General features: G+C 44.8%; 1 protein-coding gene across 1 annotated transcript in view; it reads right to left on the bottom strand.

The window, feature by feature from the left end:
• Positions 1-23,168, bottom strand: part of IFT140 (intraflagellar transport 140) — a 1,386,753-nt gene that overhangs the window by 447,886 nt on the left and 915,699 nt on the right. Inside the window, exon 18 of the mRNA XM_078662938.1 lies at positions 14,178-14,380. Within this exon, the coding sequence (XP_078519064.1) occupies positions 14,178-14,380 (203 nt within the window). The remainder of the gene's footprint in view (positions 1-14,177; positions 14,381-23,168) is intronic.

Genomic DNA, 23,168 nt, shown 5'->3' with positions numbered 1-23,168 from the left:
GGAGGGAATTCCCGAAAGGGAAGGGCATACCCATTTTCTACGAGATTGGGAACCCAAAGATCTGATGTAACCGATTCCCAATCCCGTAGAAAGTGGGTAAGCCGACCCCCCACCGGACCCACATGATCCTGAATGGCGGATCTAGGGCTGCTTTTCTGTGGCTGGGGGGTTGGAGGAGGTGGAGGAGGAAGAGGTTTGACGTCCTCGAAGACGACCCCTTTGCTTTCCCCTGTATGACCTGTACAAGGTGTTCTGCTGCTGCTGTTGTTGTTGTTGCTGCTGCTGACCTTGTCTAAAATTCCGAAAGGAAGAGCGTCCAAACCCTCTGAACCTCTTGGTCGAAGCACCTCTAATCTGAAGGCCCAAAGATCTGGCAGTAGCTCTGCTATCTTTAAACCTTTCGAGGGCTGTATCTGCTTTTTTTCCGAATAGTCCTTCTCCGTCAAAAGGCAGATCCAAAAGCGCCGCCTGAACATCAGCAGAAAAGTCCGAGGACTTTAGCCAAGCTGATCTTCGCGTAGCAACTGCAGTACCCATAATCTGAGCCATAGAATCAGCCGTGTCAAGACCGCTCTGAATTACTTGGCGTGCCGCTGCTTGGGTGTCAAACAATACCTCCTCGAAATCACTCCTGTTCTCCTGAGGGATCTTAGGAGCCAAAGCACGCATTGAATCCATAAGTGCGTGCACATACCTCCCCAAGAAGCAAGTGGCATTTGTAGACTTCAGGGTCATACTAGCAGATGAGAAAGTTTTCTTGGCCACCTCATCTTGTTTTTTAGCCTCCTTGTCCCCAGGAACTTGGGGAAAGCACTTATAGATTTCTTAGAGCATGCAGCCTGAATCACTAGGCTCTCTGGAGAAGGGTGAGATGTTAAGAAAGCAGGGTCCTCTGGAGCTACCCTATATCTCCTAGCCACACTCTTGGAAACAGCAGGAGCAGAGAGCGGCTTCTTCCACACCTCCATAATGGGCTCAGTTAATGCTTCATTAAATGGAAGTAAAGGCTCCACAGCCGAACTCGGAGAGTGAAGAACTTCGGTCAGAAGGTTTGATTTAAACTCAACTGTTGGTAAAGTTAAATTTAAAAGACCTGCAGCCTTCTTCATTACCACATGATATGGCTGGACATCCTTTGAAGGCGCATCATGTCCTGAAGGCAATTCCCACTCTGGGGAAAAATCAAGGCCACTGGCATCAGCCAGCTCTTCAAAACAATCCTCTCCCAGCTCACCTTCTTCTAAGTCAGGGTGAGAGTCAGAATAACTTCGTTCCTCCAAGAGACGCTGAGCTTCTCTTCTGGATCTCTCCTTAACACGCCTCGGTACCGGATCCATCAACGACTCCGATGGAGTCGGAACCGACGTCGATACCGACTTCGATGGCCGAGGTATATGCTCCTGATGTCTACTCGGAGCAGGTGACGTCGGCATTGGAGTCGTCGACTTCGGACGAGTCGGTGACGACCTCGGCAGGGCCGGAAACTGCCATGGTGTCGACGGGGCTGGCATAAACGGCATGAATGGAGCCGGGGCATATGAATGAGGAACACCCAAATTAAATGCCAGAGGACCCATGGGACCCGAAGGTGCACCAGAGGGGTACCACGCCCTTGAGAATACACCATACATAGCGTTTAAGAACGCTGAAGGGTCTTGACCCGTTGCTGGAAAAGGTGGTTGAACACCCTCAGGCTGACCTCGAGGTGGGATCGAATCCGGCTCAACAAAATGCGCAGATTCCTCAACTTCCACAGGAACCACCTCTTCCTCATCTCGAACCGGAGAAGGCGCCGGAGATGGATTGGACTCCGGAGCCGGGGAGGGAATCTGCGACCTCGAAGGCGAAGCCTCACCTTCCTGATCCGGAGACTCCGGCGGAGGTACCACCTTCAAATGAACCTTCCTGGGCGACCTTGACCTCGAGTCCGACTTCTCACCCGAGTGACGTCGAGACTCATGTCTCCTCTTCCTATGCTTCTTCCTTGACCTAGAAGCATGATCCGAAGAAGACTTTGAGGCCGAACCCTCACGAGATCTGGACCTCGACTTCGACCTCGACGTATTTTTCCTCGAGCGAGATCTTGATGTCTTCTTACTCTTGTCGGCCTTAAGTTTTGCCACAAGTAGCTTGGTTTCTCTCTCCCGCAGGGCCTTCGGATTCATCTTGCGACATGATGAACATCCATCCACGTCGTGATCGGAGCTTAAGCAGACCCTCCAGCTTATCGCGATTTCGCGATTTGCAAAAAAATCGCGAAATCGCGCGATCTCCGCAAATGCCGCGATATTTGCCCTAAAGCCCGCGAAATTTGCCGTTTCCGCCCGTCGCCCCCGTTTCCGCCTTAAAAGAAGGCGCGAGGCACCCATTCAGTCATTTGCGGCGAGAGAAGACGGCGGCCGAGCGAAGGGAGAAGAAGACCAGCACCACACCAAGAGGGGGAGGAGAGAGCACGAAGCTGCAGCGACGACACGAAGACTCTTCCAGAGACCGGGGCTCGGAGCAGGAGGAAAGCCGGCCGGCAAACAGAAGACAGGTAAGTCCGTCCTACGCTGGTGGGGCCTCGCCGCACACATAGGGGAGAGCGCTGCCCTGGTGGGAGGGGGGCAGCGGAGATGTGGCCTTCAGTAATAGCCTCCGCTCGCGCAATTACTCACACGTCCAAGTAAATGTGATGCATGCTAAAAGCTCGTCACCTAAAATGAAACTAAAAACGCCGCTCAGTACTAATCTTTTGTCAGGCTTCTCATGGCAAACGTTTCGCAGGCTTTTAAAGCATTAAAGGCTGTCTCTTTATTCAACAGTGCCCCATTATAAACAGAATAATTGAAAGTTACTGATGTAACGTTAATGTTTGCATTTCTGTTCTGCTGCAGAGCTAATGTGAAATATATTTAAATCAATACTAAAGCCATATTTCCAGCGCGAGAACACTCACTCCCTGTCTGTGAGGTTTGATTCTTATGGAAACGATTAGCAACTCGGAGGGGTGGGGAACACAACATTTATGGTTTCCTTCTGATTAACCCCTTCTAGTGCTTTACTTACAGGCTGAGCTCTTGGGTAGGAATCCTATTTTTGGTTACTGAAAAATGCAGACAGCACACGTCTGGAAAATTGATTTCAGAGACGGGGCAGACTTGGGTGCTCAGTAATTAAGTACATAACGCTTGTTCGTGTGCCTGAGTGTCTAGCACCTTTTGCAGTATTACGCCTCAAATGATACTGTGTTCTTGTAACTGCACATTTGTCACTTTTTTCTTCCTGTGCACTTTTTACTACCTCATGTATTTTTGGCTGCTCACAATTCTCACTACCTCATGTATTCTGTGTGCTCACAATTGTTACTATTACCTTTTACTTTACTACCTCATGTGTTTTTGGTTGCTCAACATTCTCACTACGTCATGTATTCTGTGTGCTCACAATTGTTACTATTACCTTTTACTTTACTACCGCATGTGTTTTTGGTTGCTCAACATTTTTACTACCTCATGTATTCAGTTTGCTCACAATTGTCATTATTACCTTTACTACCTCATGTATTTTTGGTTGCTCACAATTTGTGTTCCATTTATGTTCCTTTTGTGAAGCGCTCTGACACCTTCGGGTAAAGTCCGCGCTATGAGTCACAGTGGGTATCAGGGTTGCAAAGGGATTTTCTTGCCAGGGAAAGCTCTGAGCATTTGCAATCCCTGCCATGCTAGGAAAGATACCAAGAATATTTCTCTAATTTTACGTGTGGGAAATTTTGTATGCACCTGGGAAAATGTTTGCGGATTTTTTAAAGTTTATCTTTATTGGCTGAGCTCTTCTGTGCACACTGCCAGAAGAACACCATCATGGCCCGATCACAAAATGTGATGTATGTCATTCCATTATTTGTTGTAACTGTTCTCTTTGCAGGGGATGGTGTTGGGGTGGGGGAGTGTGTGTGTGTGTGTGTGCGCGCGCACCCTGCTGCTGCCTGTGCTGTACCGGTTATGCAAGGGAAGCTTGCACTGCTGCTGTCTGTGCTGTATCTGCTCTGTGTGTGAGGGAAGCTTGCACTGCTGCTGTCTGTGCTGTATCTGCTCTGTGTGTGAGGGAAGCTTGCACTGCTGCTGTCTGTGCTGTATCTGCTCTGTGTGTGAGGGAAGCTTGCACTGCTGCTGTCTGTGCTGTATCTGCTCTGTGTGTGAGGGAAGCTTGCACTGCTGCTGTCTGTGCTGTATCTGCTCTGTGTGTGAGGGAAGCTTGCACTGCTGCTGTCTGTGCTGTATCTGCTCTGTGTGTGAGGGAAGCTTGCACTGCTGCTGTCTGTGCTGTATCTGCTCTGTGTGTGTGAGGAAACTTCAGTTTCAAGAGCCATTTGGCCCAGCTGCCGCAGCGCACTGGTAAGTTTGGTGTCCTGGGCACCTGGTGAGTATCCTAAGTCTTTACTTGTGTTCTTTTGCAGAGCATCACTGGGAAGAATCTGCTTTTGCAAGAGCCAGAATTGGGTCAGCTGCCGCAGCGCACTGGTAAGTTTGGGGTTGTGGCCACCTCTGGGGAATTTCATAATTGTTTGTTTTTGGTTCTGGGGAATTGTTGTGTTCTCTGGACTGTACTGCATTTTTTTGCTGAATCTTGACCCTTTGGCCTGATTTTTTACTGTCACTGTTACTGATTTTTTTTGTCCTGAATCCTGACCCTTTGCCATTAATTTTTACTTGCCATTGGGCCAGGTGCCGCTGCGCACTGGTAAGTTTGGGGTTGTGGGCACCTGGTGAGTTTCCTAACTCTTTACTTGGTTTCTTTTGCAGAGCATCCCTGGGAAGAATCCGCTGTTGCAAGAGCCAGACTTGGGTCAGCTGCCGCAGCGCACTGGTAAGTTTGGGGTTGTGGGCACCTCTGGGGAATGTCATAATTGTTTGTTTTGGTTCGGGGGAATTGTTGTGTTCTCTGGACTGTACTGCATTTTTTTGCTGAATCTTGACCCTTTGGCATGATTTTTTACTGTCACTGATTTTTTTGTCCTGAATCCTGGCCCTTTGCCATTGATTTTTACTTGCCATTGGGCCAGGTGCCGCTGAGTAATGGTAAGTTTGGGGTTGTGGGCACCAGGTGAGTTTCCTAACTCTTTACTTGGTTTCTTTTGCAGAGCATCACTGGGAAGAATCCGCTGTTGCAAGAGCCAGACTTGGGTCAGCTGCCGCAGCGCACTGGTAAGTTTGGGGTTGTGGGCACCTCTGGGGAATGTCATAATTGTTTGTTTTGGTTCGGGGGAATTGTTGTGTTCTCTGGACTGTACTGCATTTTTTTGCTGAATCTTGACCCTTTGGCATGATTTTTTACTGTCACTGATTTTTTTGTCCTGAATCCTGGCCCTTTGCCATTGATTTTTACTTGCCATTGGGCCAGGTGCCGCTGAGTAATGGTAAGTTTGGGGTTGTGGGCACCAGGTGAGTTTCCTAACTCTTTACTTGGTTTCTTTTGCAGAGCATCACTGGGAAGAATCCGCTGTTGCAAGAGCCAGACTTGGGTCAGCTGCCGCAGCGCACTGGTAAGTTTGGGGTTGTGGGCACCTCTGGGGAATATCATAATTGTTTGTTTTGGTTCGGGGGAATTGTTGTGTTCTCTGGACTGTACTGCATTTTTTTGCTGAATCTTGACCCTTTGGCATGATTTTTTACTGTCACTGTTACTGATTTTTTTTGTCCTGAATCCTGACCCTTTGCCATTAATTTTTTCTTGCCATTGGGCCAGGTGCCGCTGCGCACTGGTAAGTTTGGGGTTGTGGGCACCTGGTGAGTTTCCTAACTCTTTACTTGGTTTCTTTTGCAGAGCATCACTGGGAAGAATCTGCTGTTGCAAGAGCCAGAATTGGGTCAGCTGCCACAGCGCACTGGTAAGTTTGGGGTTGTGGGCACCTCGGGGGAATTTCATCGTTGTATATTTTGGGGCAATTCTTTCTTTCTTTGCACGTGGCTGACTGGACACGTTTTGGTCGAATTTGCACCACCCATGTAACCGTTGGCATGTTACATTTTCTATTTTCGGGCACTTAATTTGAGCTTCAACAATTGCTATGGCTTTTTCCCCCTGCGCTTTTCACACTGTCTGTTTGCTCAACACCGTTCGGGGACTGGCATTTACCATTGCAGTTATGGCCCAACACGTTTGTCACTTTACTTGTGCCTCAGGGTTGCATGCATTTCTTATCGTTGAGCACCGGCGCTTTCTGAACTTTCCTTTCAACAATTGCCTTTCCCCCCTTTGAGGTGTCTTTAGTAATACCAACTATCTTTGTAGGTGAGTTAACTGACTGCGCCACAACCGGGAGATCTTCTGTTTTACAAGGGAGCAACAAGCCACCACAAGAAAAGCAGAATGGAGATGTTTATGCAGGCTGCAAAGGGTGTGAAGCACAGATCACATCTGCCCACCCAGATAACCGCAGCAGACCGGGCCAGAGACTACAGCAATGTGATGCACGCTGATGGTGGGGTGCTGTTTTGCAGTGTGTGCAATGTGGCGGTGGACCACATCCGGAAACACACTGTGGATATGCATGTGCGGTCCCAAAAACATTTGAAGCGCTGTTCAGATGATCCTGACCTTCAATCTTCGCCGAAACGTGCACGCCAGATGACAGTGAACTCGCTATTCACCAAGAGTACAGCTGCCGGTGCCGCAAACCACGAAATGATAACTGAGTGGGTTAATGTCTGCACCGCGTTGAACATTCCGCTCAGCAAAACCGACCACCCTGTGTTGCGCAAGTTCCTGCACGAGCGAGTACGGAATGGTGGAGCGATACCTGGGAGTCATCAGCTGCAAGAACGGTATCTCCCAGAGAGATATACAAGTGCCAAGAACGAGCTGAAAGAGCTATTGAAAGATCAGAAGATTAGCGTTATCTTTGACGAAACACCAGATGTCGAAGGTCGGTGTGTTTTGAATGTGCTAGTTGGAGTAGTCTCTCCGCGGGGTGACCGTCAGATCCAAACCTACCTGGTGGACACAGTCTTCCTATCCCAGTGCAACCATGGGACTGTAGCGCAAGCTGTTGTAAAGGTGCTCACAGAGTACAGCATAGACTTCCAGAACGTTGTTTCCTTCAACACTGACAATGCGGCATACATGCTCAAGGCATTCAACACAGTGTTGAGGAATCTGTACCCAAACTCCATCCACATCACCTGCTTGGCACACATCATGAATCTTGTTGGGGAGTCATTTAGGAAGCCTTTTGTGGAGCTGAATGCTTTCCTGCTGTACTTCTCCCGCATCTTTTATATGGCTGGCAGCAGAAAGAGAAGGTACCTGCACCATCTTGCAGAGAACCATGGGATGAAGGCACGGGTGGCACCTGACCCTTGCAGTACCCGCTGGAATTCTTGGTTCGCCGCAGTCCAGTACCACTGCAAGCACTTTCAGGCCTATGCTGGGTTTGTGGAGTCAGAGATGCAACTCAGCAAGTCTCCCCCAGATTCCCTTGAAAATCTACAGAAGATTTTTAACACCGACCAAAGGGAGTGCATTAAAGTCCAATTGGACATTGTGGCAGAAAAATGCCAAAGCATTTTAAACCTGATGGAGCTATTCCAGAGTCAGACTCCAGTTACCATGAAGGTATACGATTATTTGGAGGACCTCCACATGAACTTAACCAACAATTCAGTCCTCACTGTGGAGTCACTAGAGCCGTTTGTACAGACCACTGCAGGGGCAAAACTAAGCCTGGCACAGAAAAAAAAAATTACAGCCCAGCTTAATGAAGCTTTTGAACATTCATTAGAAAAGGTGGCCAAATACATGGGGGAGGCCCAGCCAGGCATACAATTCTTGAAACAAGTGCGCCTCTTCAACCCTGCGCGACTCAGCATCCTGCCTAATGAGAAGAGTGCCTATTCAGCAATCCCTGGTTTCAGCGAAGTTCCCGATCAGGAGCTTCGCCTCTACTTTGACAATGTAGGGCCAGAAGCAGTGCAGGTGTCTGTTTCTGGACTTATTGACACCGACCTCTTTTGGCGTGGGCTGGCTGACCGCCTTCCAGCTCTTTCCCAACTTGCAGCTGTGTATAAGGACTGCGTCACAAGCTCTGCAGATGCTGAAAGGAGCAACAGTATATACAAAATTATTCTCTCTTCCAGACGACGGTCCCTTTCAGAGCAATCAATCCGGGCATTATTGTTTTTACACTACAACCAGCAGCAGAATACTGGTCTTGATTTGGAGTGCTCCGAAGAACTTACCGTACTTGCCCAAGATTAACATGCCTTTTAATTAAAACAAATGGGCTGAATTGTAAATAAACAAAATGTACATAGCTCCATGTTGTCTAATAACTCAAACAGTAAGATATCTGTGTTTGGTGTTGCAAAAACCACAAAATAAAATGCCGCTAAATGCCGCTAAATTTCCATTTTTGTGCCGCTAAATTTTCATTTTTGTGCCGCTAAATTTGCCTATCCATGCCGCTATATCCTGGGGGGTCTGCTTAAGCACCAAATACAGTCCTCGTGTGGATCCGTGATGGACATCATTTTTCCACACTCCCTGCAGGGCTTGAAACCGGTCTTCTTTGACATCTTATCGAAACAAAGAAGTAGAAAATACAGAGAAACAAAACAAAGTAACAGTATTGTAACTGAGATTCCCAAAACCGTTAGCGTCGACGACGCGGAAAAAAGGGAACTGATGTCATCACGCCGGCGTGGGCCTGTTATAGGCGTCGGTGACGTCAGCGGAGTCGCGAGCGATGCCGTGCCTCTATGACGTCCAAGTCCACGTCGGCGCGAAGCTACAAAAAGTATTTCCGAATGTTGCTGACGCAAGGGGATATTCACAAGGTGAGGAATCCACACGGCAGATGTATCTATCAGAAATAGCATGCTTGCATAAAAATGCAATCTATTGAGAACTTTTGGTTGCCTTCAATGAAAATTTGGGTTGCAGGATTGTCTGAATAATGACGTCCATTCAAGCACACAAAACCCCAAATCAGAATCCATCTTGAAACTGTTACACTTAGGAAAAACTGCTGTGGGAATAGTAAATGCAGCCATTAATTGTGGTTATATTGTGATTCCTGTGAAGGACTGAAACACAAGTTAAAGTCATCATTATTCATTTAAGGGAGTTTGATCAAATGAAACATATTTTACTAAAATCTTCATTAAAGAGATCTTGCTAATTTATTCTAAAGATTTATCATTAATATAATTAGGCTTACAATTGATGCTAAATTATTACACATGTCCACCTTACATGCTTGATTCAATTATTTATTTATTTATTAAAAAATGTTATATAGCGCGAACATGACCCTTGGGTATCAGAGCGCTTCACATTACATGAGGTAGGTTAGGGATAAGTCTTGTATAGTATAACGATTCACAAGGTAAGTAGGTAAGTATAAAGCTATACAGGGTTAACAAAAAATATATACAGTGACATGAGGTAGATTTAGGATACAATTAGATGTAAGGTGTACTGGGACTTCCATTATGCAATAGTTCTTAAATGTCTTTTTCCTGTGCATTCTACATTCTACATTCCTGGGTCAGGAGTTGTATAGTACCTACAGAGGTTATCCCCAGTAAAGCTAATGTCTTTCTCTTTACTTACATTGTTGTTCTGTTTTGGTAACATCTATGTCACGGTGCAAGTGAGGAAGTGTCTTGCCTATGGAAGGAACTTACTCCTAAGGAAGATCTTCGTTTCCCTCTTGAATGTTGCTGTGTTTGGAATTTTCCTAATGTTCGGAGGAAGTGAGTTCCAGATTCTGGGGGATGCTCCTGAGAAAGCTCTATCATATGTTTTCTTCTTCAGGAAGATGGGTGCTCTCAGCAACAGCTCCTTGGCCCTCCTGGCTGGTCTGCTTCCTCCAGATAATTAAATTTTCTGGGCAAGGTATCTTGGTGTATTGTAGTGGAGCACTTTGTGGGTAATAGGTGCCATTTTTAGCTCAATTATGGCTTTGTAAGGTAGTCAGTTTAATGCTTTCACGTGTGGAGAGATATGGTCGAATTTCCTCGATCCGGTGATGAGTCTTGCAGCTGCATTGAGGCATGCTTTTAGTGGCGCTGTGGATATTTTTGGTAAACCTGCTAAAGTTGTGCATCCATAATCAATCCTCGAGATAACTGGTGATTGGACTGCCAGTTTGAGATCCGCCTTAGAAATGAACGGTTTCCCTTTTCTAATGTAGTTCAAATGAAAACGGGCACTTTTTGCCATTGATTTGATATAGGTTTTCATGTCTAGGTTCTCATCCAGCGTGATTCCTAGTGATTTCGCGGAGTCAACTAGGGTAGGGGGGCAATTTAACGCTGTGATCATTTTGGACCCTTCCGTCACTTCTGTGTGGTTTGTTGGTGGTGAAATTAGTAGGAATTCTGCTTTGTGTGCATTTAGCTTCAGTTGATTGTTCGTTAACCATTGTAATGAAATTTTTAAGGCCTCATTCATTAACTTGATGTCTTCCTGAGACGCGATCTTGATGTATATCTGTGTGTCTTCTGCGTACATGTGATAGGATATCTTTGAGTTTCGTAGAATTTCTGTAAGAGGTTTGACATACAGGTTGAACAGTGATGGAGATAATGTAGATCCTTGAGGGACTCCAATTGAGTTAGGGCATGAGGGTAAAAGTGATTGCGTGTGCATGTATATGCTTGATGTTTCTTGCAAGTTTTGTAGATTTTAAAGCAATAAGCCCCTGTCCCCCTGAAGGGCAACCAGTGGCCAAAATACACAATTGAGTACATATTTGTAAAAAACCTTCAAAATGTAATTGTTCTCCTTCTAACCAAGTCGCCTGTTAACGTAAAATATAAATATTTTCAAGAATTTTATTCAGAAATTCAGAGTTCCTCATTTTATATAGCACAAGAACGTTACAGGGCAAAAATTGCAGGTTTTAAGGAAAAGTGTTGACCTAGTCAATATCATTAATGCCACTAACATCTTCTTTGTGTCCCCAGTGGGGCTCAAATTAGCATAACGATTACTCCTAATCAGTTCTCTACCATATGTTTCATGCTTGTTCCTCGGTACAGTTATTTTTAAATTGCCTGAATAAAGGTAATGCAATTTAACTTTCTTCACTGTGCCTATCTTACCCCTCACAGGTCACACAGAATGTTTCTAGGGATCCCTAGTGCACGCCCCAAAAGCGCTGTAGAAGATGTTTCCTTCATTCACACGATGTGGCCTGCCCACATTTGTACGGTTAAGGGCAGCAGATAGTGGTCAAGGTGTATGCCAGGATGGGTAGACAGAAGTTGTGCACGGCAGGAGCAAACATGATCTGATGGCTAGACCCAAAGGAGACAAGCACATAAATTGCTTCACTGATGTGTCCCTGATCCTTGCCAAAAGAGCATGTGCCATGAATTGGAAATCAACACCCACTGCCATTCAAAGCTAATGATAATGATAAAGATAATCAAATGGTCATAAGCACATAATACCACAACGAGGTGTCTTAGCCACAGAGATGGGAATTAGATGAACATAATTGATTGGCATTTGAAACCCTGAAATGCTGAACAGCAATTCTGATGATAAAGCTTCATGTTAGATATGGTTAGGTTCACAACTTGGCATTATGCAGTTTAAGAACAAGAAGGGGTTGTGTGGCTTCTCTGACAGTGTCTCCTGCTCTTTGAATGTATTGTGCTGCTGGCAAATAAATTGCTCCCCTTCTTTTTTCTTTTCCATCTCCTCCTTTTTGTCTTCCATGGGTACCCTTTGGTCTTAAATTAAATCTAAGGCAGTATATGTTCACATAAGCTTATTTTGTTTCTTACTGTTACTTTTTAATTTGTTGTCTGACATCTGTTAATACTATGATGTGTGCAGATGCATCAATATAAATAGGTAGAGTATCTTGTTCCGGGGCACTTCATGCTTACATTTAATAATGTGGTGGAACTATTGCTTCATGTTTCCTCAATATTTTGTTTAAACAGGTAAACTATATATTTTTTTAAACAATATTTCATGACCACGGAGGAAAACAGCTAAAATGAAGCAGAGTGGAGATGAGCGCAGTAAAACTGGCCTCTATTCTTATTTAAGCATTTAAAAACAGTCACAACCCAACCTTACAAAACTGGCCAGAGGATACGCATGAAATGGCTGCCTTTGAGAAATTACTATACAAAATAAATGATAGGATGCCCCAATTCGAATGAATCTTGGAACAGTTTATAATAATGGATGGTGGGGAACACTTAGGTCACTAAGGCAGAGGTTGATTTGCATTTCAAAACTGTTGACCGGGTAAATAACACTGTGCAATAGATAACACTGGGCTGTACTGTCTAGTCCTCCCGCTCTTAACTAAGATAACATATCAGGAGTTCGGAGCGGTAACAGCATAAAATACCTAATAGCATGTCCTATGGTCTGCCCTGACACTTTTACAATAGAGTTCTAACAGGAACAAGACGAGGGGGTTCTCTGGATAACATGGCGTGGTTCTTTACACCAAAGACAGGTACCAGAAAGCCAGAAATTCCTGGACCATTTTCTCTTACTCTTTCCAGTTTTCATACGCTTACCATACGTTGCTGATTAGTAGACTTTGTACATTAGTGCAAAACTGCATCTTTTTTTAATCCTGTTTGAGTTAGGAGATTTTTTTTTTTACTTCAGTAACTTTCTTTCGAATGGTTGGTGCAGCTCCTGCAGACTCCTTGCATGAACCTCCTTCAAGCATCTCACTGGATCCACAACAGTCAAAGATATGATAACATTTCACTGGAGTCAGGTGGCATCACACACCATCGTACAAAACCAAATCTGCTGGAAGATGAGCATGGAAAAGAACAAAAAGAACAACCACGCTGCCTACAAAGTGGGAAGCACCAGAAAAGTAAGGCTCGGTTCCTGCTTGAGATGCTGAAAAAACAAAACAAGTGGGGATGCTAGAACGTATGTTCCAATGAAAATGTTACTTACTTGTAATTCTAGTTTTGCTTTGTACGAATCTTCATTAAAGTCATCAAGGCACACTATTCGCGCCTGTGTGCTGGGACCCTGTAATACTTCAAATTCAAACATAATGTACATTTCAATAAGTTGTAATCTAGCATTTTTCGAATATAGGTGCAACCTCCTTAGCCTAAGCCGGCTTTTTTTTCTTACTTTTCAATTGTACACATAAAACAGATTTGCAGCTGCAGCTCTCCCTCTGCTGCCTAAAGAGGCTCTAAGATCACAGGAAATAAAGCTGAATAGAAGAGAAGGTAGCCTGATAAGCAGAATGCAAGGAGAAGCTGAGAAACATGCACTTTTTCTTTAAGGAGGCAGCAGTTTACATATCCCAGCATGCTTTATACTGGCAGTTGCCCAACTGTTTCAATCCTTCCTGCCTGAGATGCTGAAATAAAGTAACAAGTGGGGATAGCTTTTCACTTGGGGTGTGGTGAATGCATGTCATATGGAGAGAAGCTCCAATAGGAGAGCACCTAAAATGTTAATGTGGCGGTATCATTTTTTGATAAGCTTTTGCAGTCATGTTTGCTAGTGAAGACAACACAGTAATACCAGCACACTTGTACTGTAACACAGTCAGGGAGGAAGATCATCCATTATCTGGAAAGTTAAATATCTCTACTACAGTGCTACATCCAGAAAAGTAGTGTAGCCAATTTAAACATTTACTGCTTTCATTTTGTGCACTAAGCTGTAAACCGAAGGCAGAACGGTACATAGGCAACAACTTTATTAAAGCGTTGGCTATTCTTTATAGACTACAATGAAACCATATAATGTTCAGCTAATGTTAAGCAGAATTTTCCAGAGCATATGCAGAGCTAAACTCGGAAACTAGCATGGTTTTCTGCACACTCACTGGATAAGGTGCATGACAATGGCAATGAAGCAAGCAAGGGTGGCTTCAATAACGAAGGACTAGAAGGATTAAGAATTAAGACTTCAGAAGCAATCAGTGGAAGCAGAGAACCATCATTGAAGAGCGGGAAATGAGTAAGAAAAAAAAGGAAATTACAGCAATATAGGATTCCAGAAAAAGATATAAGGAAGCAGAACTTGCAATGGAGGAAGAAGAGAATTGCTTTTACAGAGAGACCTCACAGGGGACAAAGGAATGCATGAAAAAACGTTACATGGATTAATGAAGCGGCGTGAGAGAAAGCTATGCTAGGAGAAATGATGCTGAAAAGGACTTGTTCTCCCACCTCTTGATGAGCTTGATAGACTTGAAGGCCTCATCCATATCCCCAATGGTAAGATAGAAGCTGAAGTTCAGCATAGCTTCACGTGTGTTCTTATCACAATCCTCCAGCCCGACAAAGTCCCGCAGTGGCCTTTTTGACACCATCTGGGGAATCCAGGAGGAAGACCCAATTTCTGCTTTGGCATCTTTCTCTTTCTCTCCAGACTGAAAAAAATGACAGAGTTGAGCCAAGTCACTGGTGGGACCTTGTTTCTGTTATAGTAACGGATCAGTATCTCGAGGAGGTAGAGATCTGCAGACAGTCGAGGGTTGTGACATACAAGGTGAATGAAAGGTCGGAACTAGGAGTATAGCCACAGGTTAAACGTATATAACCTAATGTGAGGAATACTATAAAGTAACATAACATTAACAGGCAAGTGTGTTTTAACAGAAGGTTGGGTCAACAACATATGGTTCTGAAACTAGATTAAACAGAAAAGGTTCACGCGTAAACTAAGAAGGTTTTTGTTTTACATAGTAAGTTAATAAATACATTTTAATGTCTCTCTGTACAGCCAAACACAATACAGTATTTCAATATGGCACACAAAAGAGAGAACTATTTATTAGGAATAAAGGGTAGAGATCTTTACATGCTATCATATTCCAGGATTTTACACTATATGACACCATTATATCAGCACATGACATTTTCTTCTCAACAAGATACACCATCCCAGAACTAGATCCCCAACTCATTTTTGTACACAGATTTTTCAACCTATCCTATTTCTGCCCTTTCCTCAAAATGCTAGAACTGACGTTGCAATTAAATCTTACTTACTCTGCGCTGTATGGCTCTTCGTTAAAGTCATAAAAGCTGACTATTCCCGTCTGCGTGCAGAGATCCTGTAATACTTCAAATTCAAATAACAAAATGTACATTTAAATAAGGTTTATGCTGGCATTTCCGAATGTAGGTGCAACCTCCATAGCCTACACAGCTTTTTTTTTCTGAATTCCTAATTTTACACAAAAAAACAGTATTGCAGCTCCAGCTCTCCATTAAGCTGCCCATAGAGACCCTAAGATCAAAGGAAATAAAGTTGAATAGAGGAAAAGGAACTTCAATATGAAGTTCCTTTGACACTCAAAATATCATCTTGACCTGAGGAAGCCCGATTTGGGAGAAACGCGTTGGCTGTCATCTTGTCAAGATTGTGTTTGAAGATTGAAATAAAAACCTCTTGAAGAATAACTTGAAGGACCATCACTCTTTTTTGTGAACTTATATGAACACTCTTCTGAAAATCACTTGATATATGTACTGTACTGTATATTGTTGCCTCTCTGTTCTCTATTTTTATAAATGCACTGTTACTCATCTTTGCACTCATACATCCATTCATCCATCTATCAACAGACTCACTCTTGCATTCACTCATTGGCACAATAGCAATAAAATACAAACAAAATCAACAATCTATGCAAAATAAATCAAAAGAATACAAGTACAAAAAAAGCATATGCATCCAATAACAAAACTAAACTTAGCAGCAGGTGTCTGCCTTGCAAAGATATTGTAAATAGTTCATTGTTGTTTTAAAGTTCCAGCACACACCGCATTTAGAATAGATGTGTTCGCCATTTTGGAATGGTAAAACAATAATATATTGTGCACAAAAACATTCCCTAATGGTTGGATGCTGTGCACTGCAGATGCAATGAGTGTCCTGTTAGTACTGCCTGGATAAATGTTGTATTCTATCACATTAGGAGCAGAGTTGTTTGGTTTGTAAGACATTTTAGAAATATGGATGCCACTTTCTTCCTCTGGAGGAGACACTAACTTCACTTTGTATTTAAACAGGCTTCTAGATAATTTAGAATTTGTATCAGAGACATTATGGACTTTTGGAAGTTGTGCTGAATGCTGGGAAGACCCTATGATGAAAGTGTATTAGGATAAACACATATTTCCCATGTGCAAAGGAAGGCTGCCACTACAGCCATACATCTTAAAAATGTCAGAGATACTGATTTCAGGTGAAATGGAAGCACAGGGTACTAGTACTGTATGTTTCCTAATTTGATCCTTAAAAGCGATCTGTGTTTCCTTGCCACTCGGAGGTGAAAGTGTGCATCCTCCACATACACTGTGCATATCCAGTCTTTATTTATGAGCTAGGTAAGAATTTTATGAAGAGCCACCATACCAAACCTTTTCTTCTTGATCAGTTTGTTGGCACGTTTAAGGTCTAAAATCTATCTTACTTGTTAATAGGGGTCTTTTATGTGAACCCAAACATATTTGTAAAGACCATTTTCTCCTTGAGAAGAAGGAACAGACTCCACTTCTCACTATGAAACCACATTACAGCTTCTTTCCATAACAGTTGCAGATGTTTTGGCGCAGTCTTCAGAAAAATGTTATTGTTTTAAGTAAGCAAGAACATACATCCTCAAGAAGAGGAGGACAGAACAAATTACAACAGCATGTCATAATACAGTCTGCCGTAGGCAACATCTGTAGGGGTAGTTAATACATTCAGAAGACTAAACAATTGCACATCAACACTATACATTAGGTTTCTTCAATTAGGATGATAACAGGGACAACAGCACCATGAAGTCAGTCTAGTGGGCAGTTGCTCATCTTGCCAGGGAGGATGTGCAGTTCTGCATGCCAACAGGACTTGCAGTGCAGCTGGTCAAGGGGATCGATCTGGTTTCAGCATCATTAAATAGTCTCTGAGCGGCTGCCAAATATCTTTGGGTCTTGCAGTGGAGACTGCAGTGTGGCATATATCTCACTGGTGGTGTCACAGTAAATCAAACTTTTTAACCAAGCATCAGTATTTGGTCTAGTACCTCTTCCCCAATGTATGGCAATTTCCCACATAGCCAGTAATAGTGCTATTGTAGTAAATCTGCAAACCCCTCTTGGAACCTCCTTAACATAGCCGAGTAGAGCTACAGGAAGGTCGGGAGCAAGTTCACCATCTTTTATTGACGACAACTGAGAAAAAACTTTAGCCCAATACACAGCAATATGTATACATGTCCATGACAGATATGCAAAATCTGCCTCATTTATATGGCACTTCGGGCATTAAGGGGATCTCGCTGGGTCTACTTTCGGAGAAATTGTTGGTGGTGACATCTTCTGCATTGTATAAGAGTTAGGATAAATGTCCAGTATCCCCTTGTTGTTGGTATTGGGTTGCCTGTCTTGGAGATACTTTCTATCACTGATGTAGTTCCGAAGAGAAGTTTGGTTGTCATTGTCTGGAGTGAGCAGGTGCCTTCCCAGACAAGGACAACTAACGTTCTTGCTGTCCTCTTCCGCTAGATGACCTTTGGTTAAAGATGACTTCTGTTCTTGCTGATTTTGCTATTGGGGATAACAAGACCACTGCCTAGAATAAGATGCACTTATCCTATTACAGCTCTGTATCCACGTTTGATTTGGGGTTTCTGTCTCTCCCAGGTGATACTGCTCGAAGCTGGAGTGAAAGGAAGGAGTTGGGATGGAATTCCACTTCTGGGGTTGTAGCCATATTTTCAGTTATGAGGCATTTATCTATGGGAAATATAACTTTCCCCCTTCCCTTTTCCTTTTCTCTCATCCGATGGGGTTGAGATTTTTGTAAAAGTGACAACAAACGCAGAGACCTAGGGCTAGACATACCTCTTTGTGTGTGGGGCCCTGGAGGTTTCTATGGGTACGAGTTGGCGTCTGACATTTGGTGTCTTCAGCATTAGCTGCATTTGGTTCATCTCTCATCTCAGTTAAGCTGCTGTTGGAAGTTTCTTTCTCCTTTTTTTCCTTTCTCCTTTTTCTTGTCCAGGGAAATTTGAGGGTTATTCAGTGAAAATTTAAGAAATCTATGCGAGGGGCTTAGATTTATTGATTTTTTATTGTTGAGTTAATGGCTGGATCACTGTAGAGGACCATTGTGGCCACTGCTCACTTGGAACAGTACCTGAGATACTGATAGGCCTTCAGATTCTCACAGTTCCCTTGGCCTAACATGATGTGCAATCTTCTAGATTGATTGCTGACCTGAAAGGGCAGGGTTCGAAAAACCTGCAGAATGTCAGAAATATGCTACCAAATTTAGATAGGCATGCTCAATATGGCCCTAATACTGGCTGTCCACAAATTTACCAAGCAGATATGACCAATGCTCCCAACTTGATCCATGCTCAGGTATATGTGACTGGGACGTCAATACATCCGGACTACTGCACTGGGCAAATCTAGTGCAGTGCGAAAGCTGTTAGCGTCCATAACCATGAGGTGTTATGTCTTAGCAACTAGGTCATTTCCCTTGCAGCACAGATTCCCTGGGACTAGAGACTACATCTTGCATTATTCACCCCATGATATGTTGTATAGAACAGATTATTGGTTTATGACAAATTTTCTCAGATCCTTCCCCTTTCACGATCTGTCTGTTCACAGATGCTTCTGGTCCTATATGCAGAGTGAGTCCCAACATCAATCTCACAGATGTTTCCTTATCGCTAAAAAGAATTCATATCGTTGTGTGTGGAAGACACAGTACTATATATATGCAACTTATCCATAAACATCTCATCACTTATTCAAATCTTCTACCTTTAGTGACCTGCAGGCCTCTGCATAAACTACAAGATACAAGATAAATACAAGATATTTTCTTTGATGTCAAGTACCAGCCGTTGCTGTCACATGTTCCCCCAAATGTGGTAGGAGTCAATGCTCCACTGTCTATGTATCCTATTGCACCACAACATGGTAATTATCCTGTTGGAAAACTATGGCACTGCAGGAGTTGTTACCTTCTGGTCTTCCCTCCAGTTGTATCTGGTGGTACAAGTGTGCCTAATCAAAATGGTGATATTTCCAAAATTTCTAGGTCTCCTCACAAATATCCCATTTCCTTTGCCGTGCCTTCCTCCGTAATATCTTGTCCCTGCTAATAAAACTTATGTTGCCTACTAAATAGCACCTTATCTTCTGGAACATGCGGAAAATTATTTAGCAGAGGTGAGGGGTTCTTAGCACCATATTAATACACTGCACAAGTGCAATTCACAGATGACTGACTACAATTCTCCCCCACATAGTAGCCTCTGATCCATGTTTCTGCGCTGCTCCCCCCGCTGCCGGCACCCAGCTCCTGTGATTCTGCCATGTGCACAGACCTTGAGGACGTCGGCTTGGTCGCCAGTCCTGTAGACAGCCAGGAGTACTCTAAGTTAAGGGTAATTTCTGTTCAGCCCTTTTGCGCTAGTTTAAGAAATTGAATTTATTCCTATTGTACTCCCCTATTGTATGTGTTTATTCATTCAGCCCCCTGCCCCTAGCCATTTGCCCGCTCCCGCTGTTTTCTTTTTCTCACCACTTTCCGCTTGCCGCCCTCCCGGTTCCCTTCCAGCCCCTCCAACCTCATACGGTTGCTTAGGGGAGGCCGATGTGCGGCTGACCCGCAAGCGCACCAAAGGAAAGCCCGTTGGTGCCTGTCCGCATCTGGACCACGCCCAGCGCAAAAACCCCTGGCCCTCCGCACTCCCACAGTTATTCCGCCACAGATCTTCGTGCCCTAGACCCCGCAGGAAACAACAACTGCTGCCTCGCATGGCCTTGCTCCACAGCAGGACCTTTCACCTGCAGCCGCTGCCAGTTGCACCAAACACCATCAAGTCAACCAGCACCACACCAGCCCCAGCTCCTCCGACCTCCCCGGAACGACTCAGCTGCCTCCTGATCAATGCCAGGTTGCTCTGTAAAACACGCCACCGAAGTCAGAGACCCCATCTCCACCCTCTCCCCTGACATGACCTTTATCACAGAGACCTGACTCACCCCCGCAATCACAACTTACTGCAACAGATATCGCCACTGTAACTTCCATCGTTACAAAATGAAATGTGGCGACCACCCCAACAGACAGGGGGAGGCATCGCCATCATACACAAATAATCAATCACCTGCACCACCACCGATGATGAGACCACATCAATCATGGAACACATAAACTTTCAGCTCCACACCGACGACAAAAACACCATTGAAGGTACCCTCGCTTTCTGACCCCCAGGACAATGAACAGCCTCAGCAATTCTATAGTTGAATTCATCACCCCGCTCACCATCTAATCCGAACACTTTTTATTCCTGGCCGACCTCAACTACCACCTGGAAGACCCCACTGACACCAACTCAAGCAACCTCCTGGAACGATCAAACAACATCGGCCTCAAACTGCTGGCCACAGACACCACTCACAAAGCAGGACACACGCTGGACCCTGCCTTTACATCCAGCAGCAGAATCAAATACCGTTGCACCATGGAACTCACCTAGTTGGACCACTCCATTATACATCACATCACATCACCGCCGGACCCCTGCACCCTCCTTAACTGCCACAGTCCCCCCTTCTGCAGCTGGACCAAGGTCGCTCAGCACCAATGGAATGACACCCTAAGCATCACCCAGCCCATTGTCACCACACACCTGAACCAGGCAGTATAGAACTTCAATACCTGGATCGCAAGCACCACAGACTGAGTCGCTCCTACCAAACCAGCAAGAACGCACAGTTAGTACAACCCAAAACTTGTAACATTGAAACACAGATGCAAACAACTGGAAAAAAAAGGCCAACTAGCAGGAACAACACTGACTGTGCCACCTTCAAGTCAGATCTCAACAATTACCAACGTCAGCTCAAAGCTGTGAAAAAGGATGCACCGACACACCAGATCGAGACCAGTGCCAAACAGATGAAGGAACTCTTCACCATTGGCAGAGTTCACTCGCCCGTTAGCGACCGAAAACTCAATCCCTTCCTCACAGTAACTCTGCGACACCCTCGCCGACCATTTCCAATACCAGATGGCAACCATCTACAGAAACTTTGATCCCCAACCCATTCAACGCCTTAACATCCCATCAACCACTGCTGCCTACCACCCACTCACCACATGGGAATAGCTCAAACCACCGAACACAAACACTTATAAACTCCATACACCTGGGAGCACCCTCTGACTCATGCCCCCACTGAATTTTCCACCTCGGAAGAGATGTTATCAGCCGCCAGCTCACCACCATCCTCAAAACCTACATTGCCACAGCCACCTTTCCCGATGTCTAGGAACATGCAGAGGTCAGACCGCTCCTCAAGAAACCCTCTGCAGTCCCCAGCAAGCTCTAGAACTACCATCCCATCTCACTGCTCCTGTTTCCCGCCAAAGCCCTGGAGAACACCATCAACCTCCAACTCACCAAACACCTTGAGAGAAACAATCTGCTGGACTCTTCCCAATTAGGATTCAGAGCGAATCACAGTATCGAGAAAGCACTGATCACCGCAACAGACGACATCTGCACCCTACTTGACCGAGGAGTGTCATCCTCCCCAATTCTACTCGACCTCTCTGCAGCCTTCGACACCGTCTCCCACCACACACTCATCGTTCAACTGCGCCACATCAGAATCACAGATGATGCCCTCTTTCTCCTGGAGCGTACCCAGAGTATTCGTCTACCTCCCTTTACCTCTCAACCGAAGCCCACCATTTTGCTGCATCCCTCGAGGCTCACTCCTCAGTCCAACCCTCAACATCTACATGACACCACTCGCAGACATCGTCAGAACCCACAACATCAACATCGTCTCCTCTCCTACGGTGGTCCTCTCAACGGTTGGGATCGCTCTGCCAACACATTGGGTTTGATAAATGGGACACCATTGGCATAACCAACATGGGGGACTTGGTCAGTAAAGGAAAACTTCTCACATTTAAGGAATTACAAACCAAACATGCTCTTGCACCAGGAGAGGTTTTTCGATATATGCAGATCAGACACACTCTTCTAACAAACGGTCCAGACCTACCCTCCTTGCCAGACTCTTCCCCCTTAGAGGACCACCTGCTCTCGGAACCACTCTTGACAAAGGCTATCTCCTGCACATACCATAAACTCTGTAATAACTTGCCAGACTCTTTCTAAGCTCTTTGAGATCGCTGGCAAACAGACATAGGGCCAATAGACGACGAGGATTGGCAAACAGCATTAATGTCCCCTAGAGAAACTGCAATAAACCACCGCTTTGGCCTTATACAACTAAAAATACTCCACAGGTCCTATCTCTCAGTGGTACTCCTGGCCAAAATAGGAAGCCAAGCAGATGCGTTATGCCTTAGAGGATGCGGCCAAGACAGTACCCTTTACCACGTCCTGTGGGACTGTTCCATTGTGCGTCCTCTGTGGAGTAGCGCAACCCAAAAAACCTAGAGACAAACTGGGTAAACACCTTCAATAATTGCCCCAAATGGGGATTCTGAATATAGGGGAGGCCACCAACCTGACAGACTTAGAGCAACAGTGGGTGGCCCTGGGGTACCTGCTGGTGAAGCGGGCTATAGCAATGCACTGGGGATCCAGCGCATGACCATTAACGGTGGGATTGGTGGCAGAGATGGACCGATGCATGATCGGAGAGAAGGAGGTCTACAAACAGCGGGGCTGCCCTAAGAAGTGGGACAGGAAATGGGGTGGGTGGAATGCAGTTAGGGGGGTGATTTGTACCTGTCCAACTGAGGTTATGGCGATGAGGAGAAATCTAAACAGTGACCTTCCAAATCATTAAATGTATGTAGTCTGTGAATATTGAGGTACTATGGTGCACGAAAATTGGAATGTAATGTGATAGTGCAATGATGACTCTGTGCTTTAACTTTAATAAAAATTGTTAAAACAAAAAAAAATTGTCGTCGACGACACCAAGCTTGTCTTTTGCTCTCAGCAGACCCACACCACAAAGAACACCAACTTCCTCAACAGCATAAAGGATGTCTTAGCCTGGATGAAGAACAACTGCCTGAAACTCAACACGGACAAAACTGAAGTATTAATCTTCAGCAGACACACCTCCCTCTTGAACGACTCCTGGTGGCCATTTGCTCACCTCACCCTCACACAGGTACCACACATCAGCCGCTGTTGCACC

The sequence above is a fragment of the Lissotriton helveticus genome, chromosome 10 (genome assembly GCF_964261635.1).
Source record: "Lissotriton helveticus chromosome 10, aLisHel1.1, whole genome shotgun sequence".
Taxonomy (NCBI): domain Eukaryota; kingdom Metazoa; phylum Chordata; class Amphibia; order Caudata; family Salamandridae; genus Lissotriton; species Lissotriton helveticus.
Note: the sequence above shows the minus strand (reverse complement) of the source record. Positions and strands in the feature narration are given on the sequence as shown.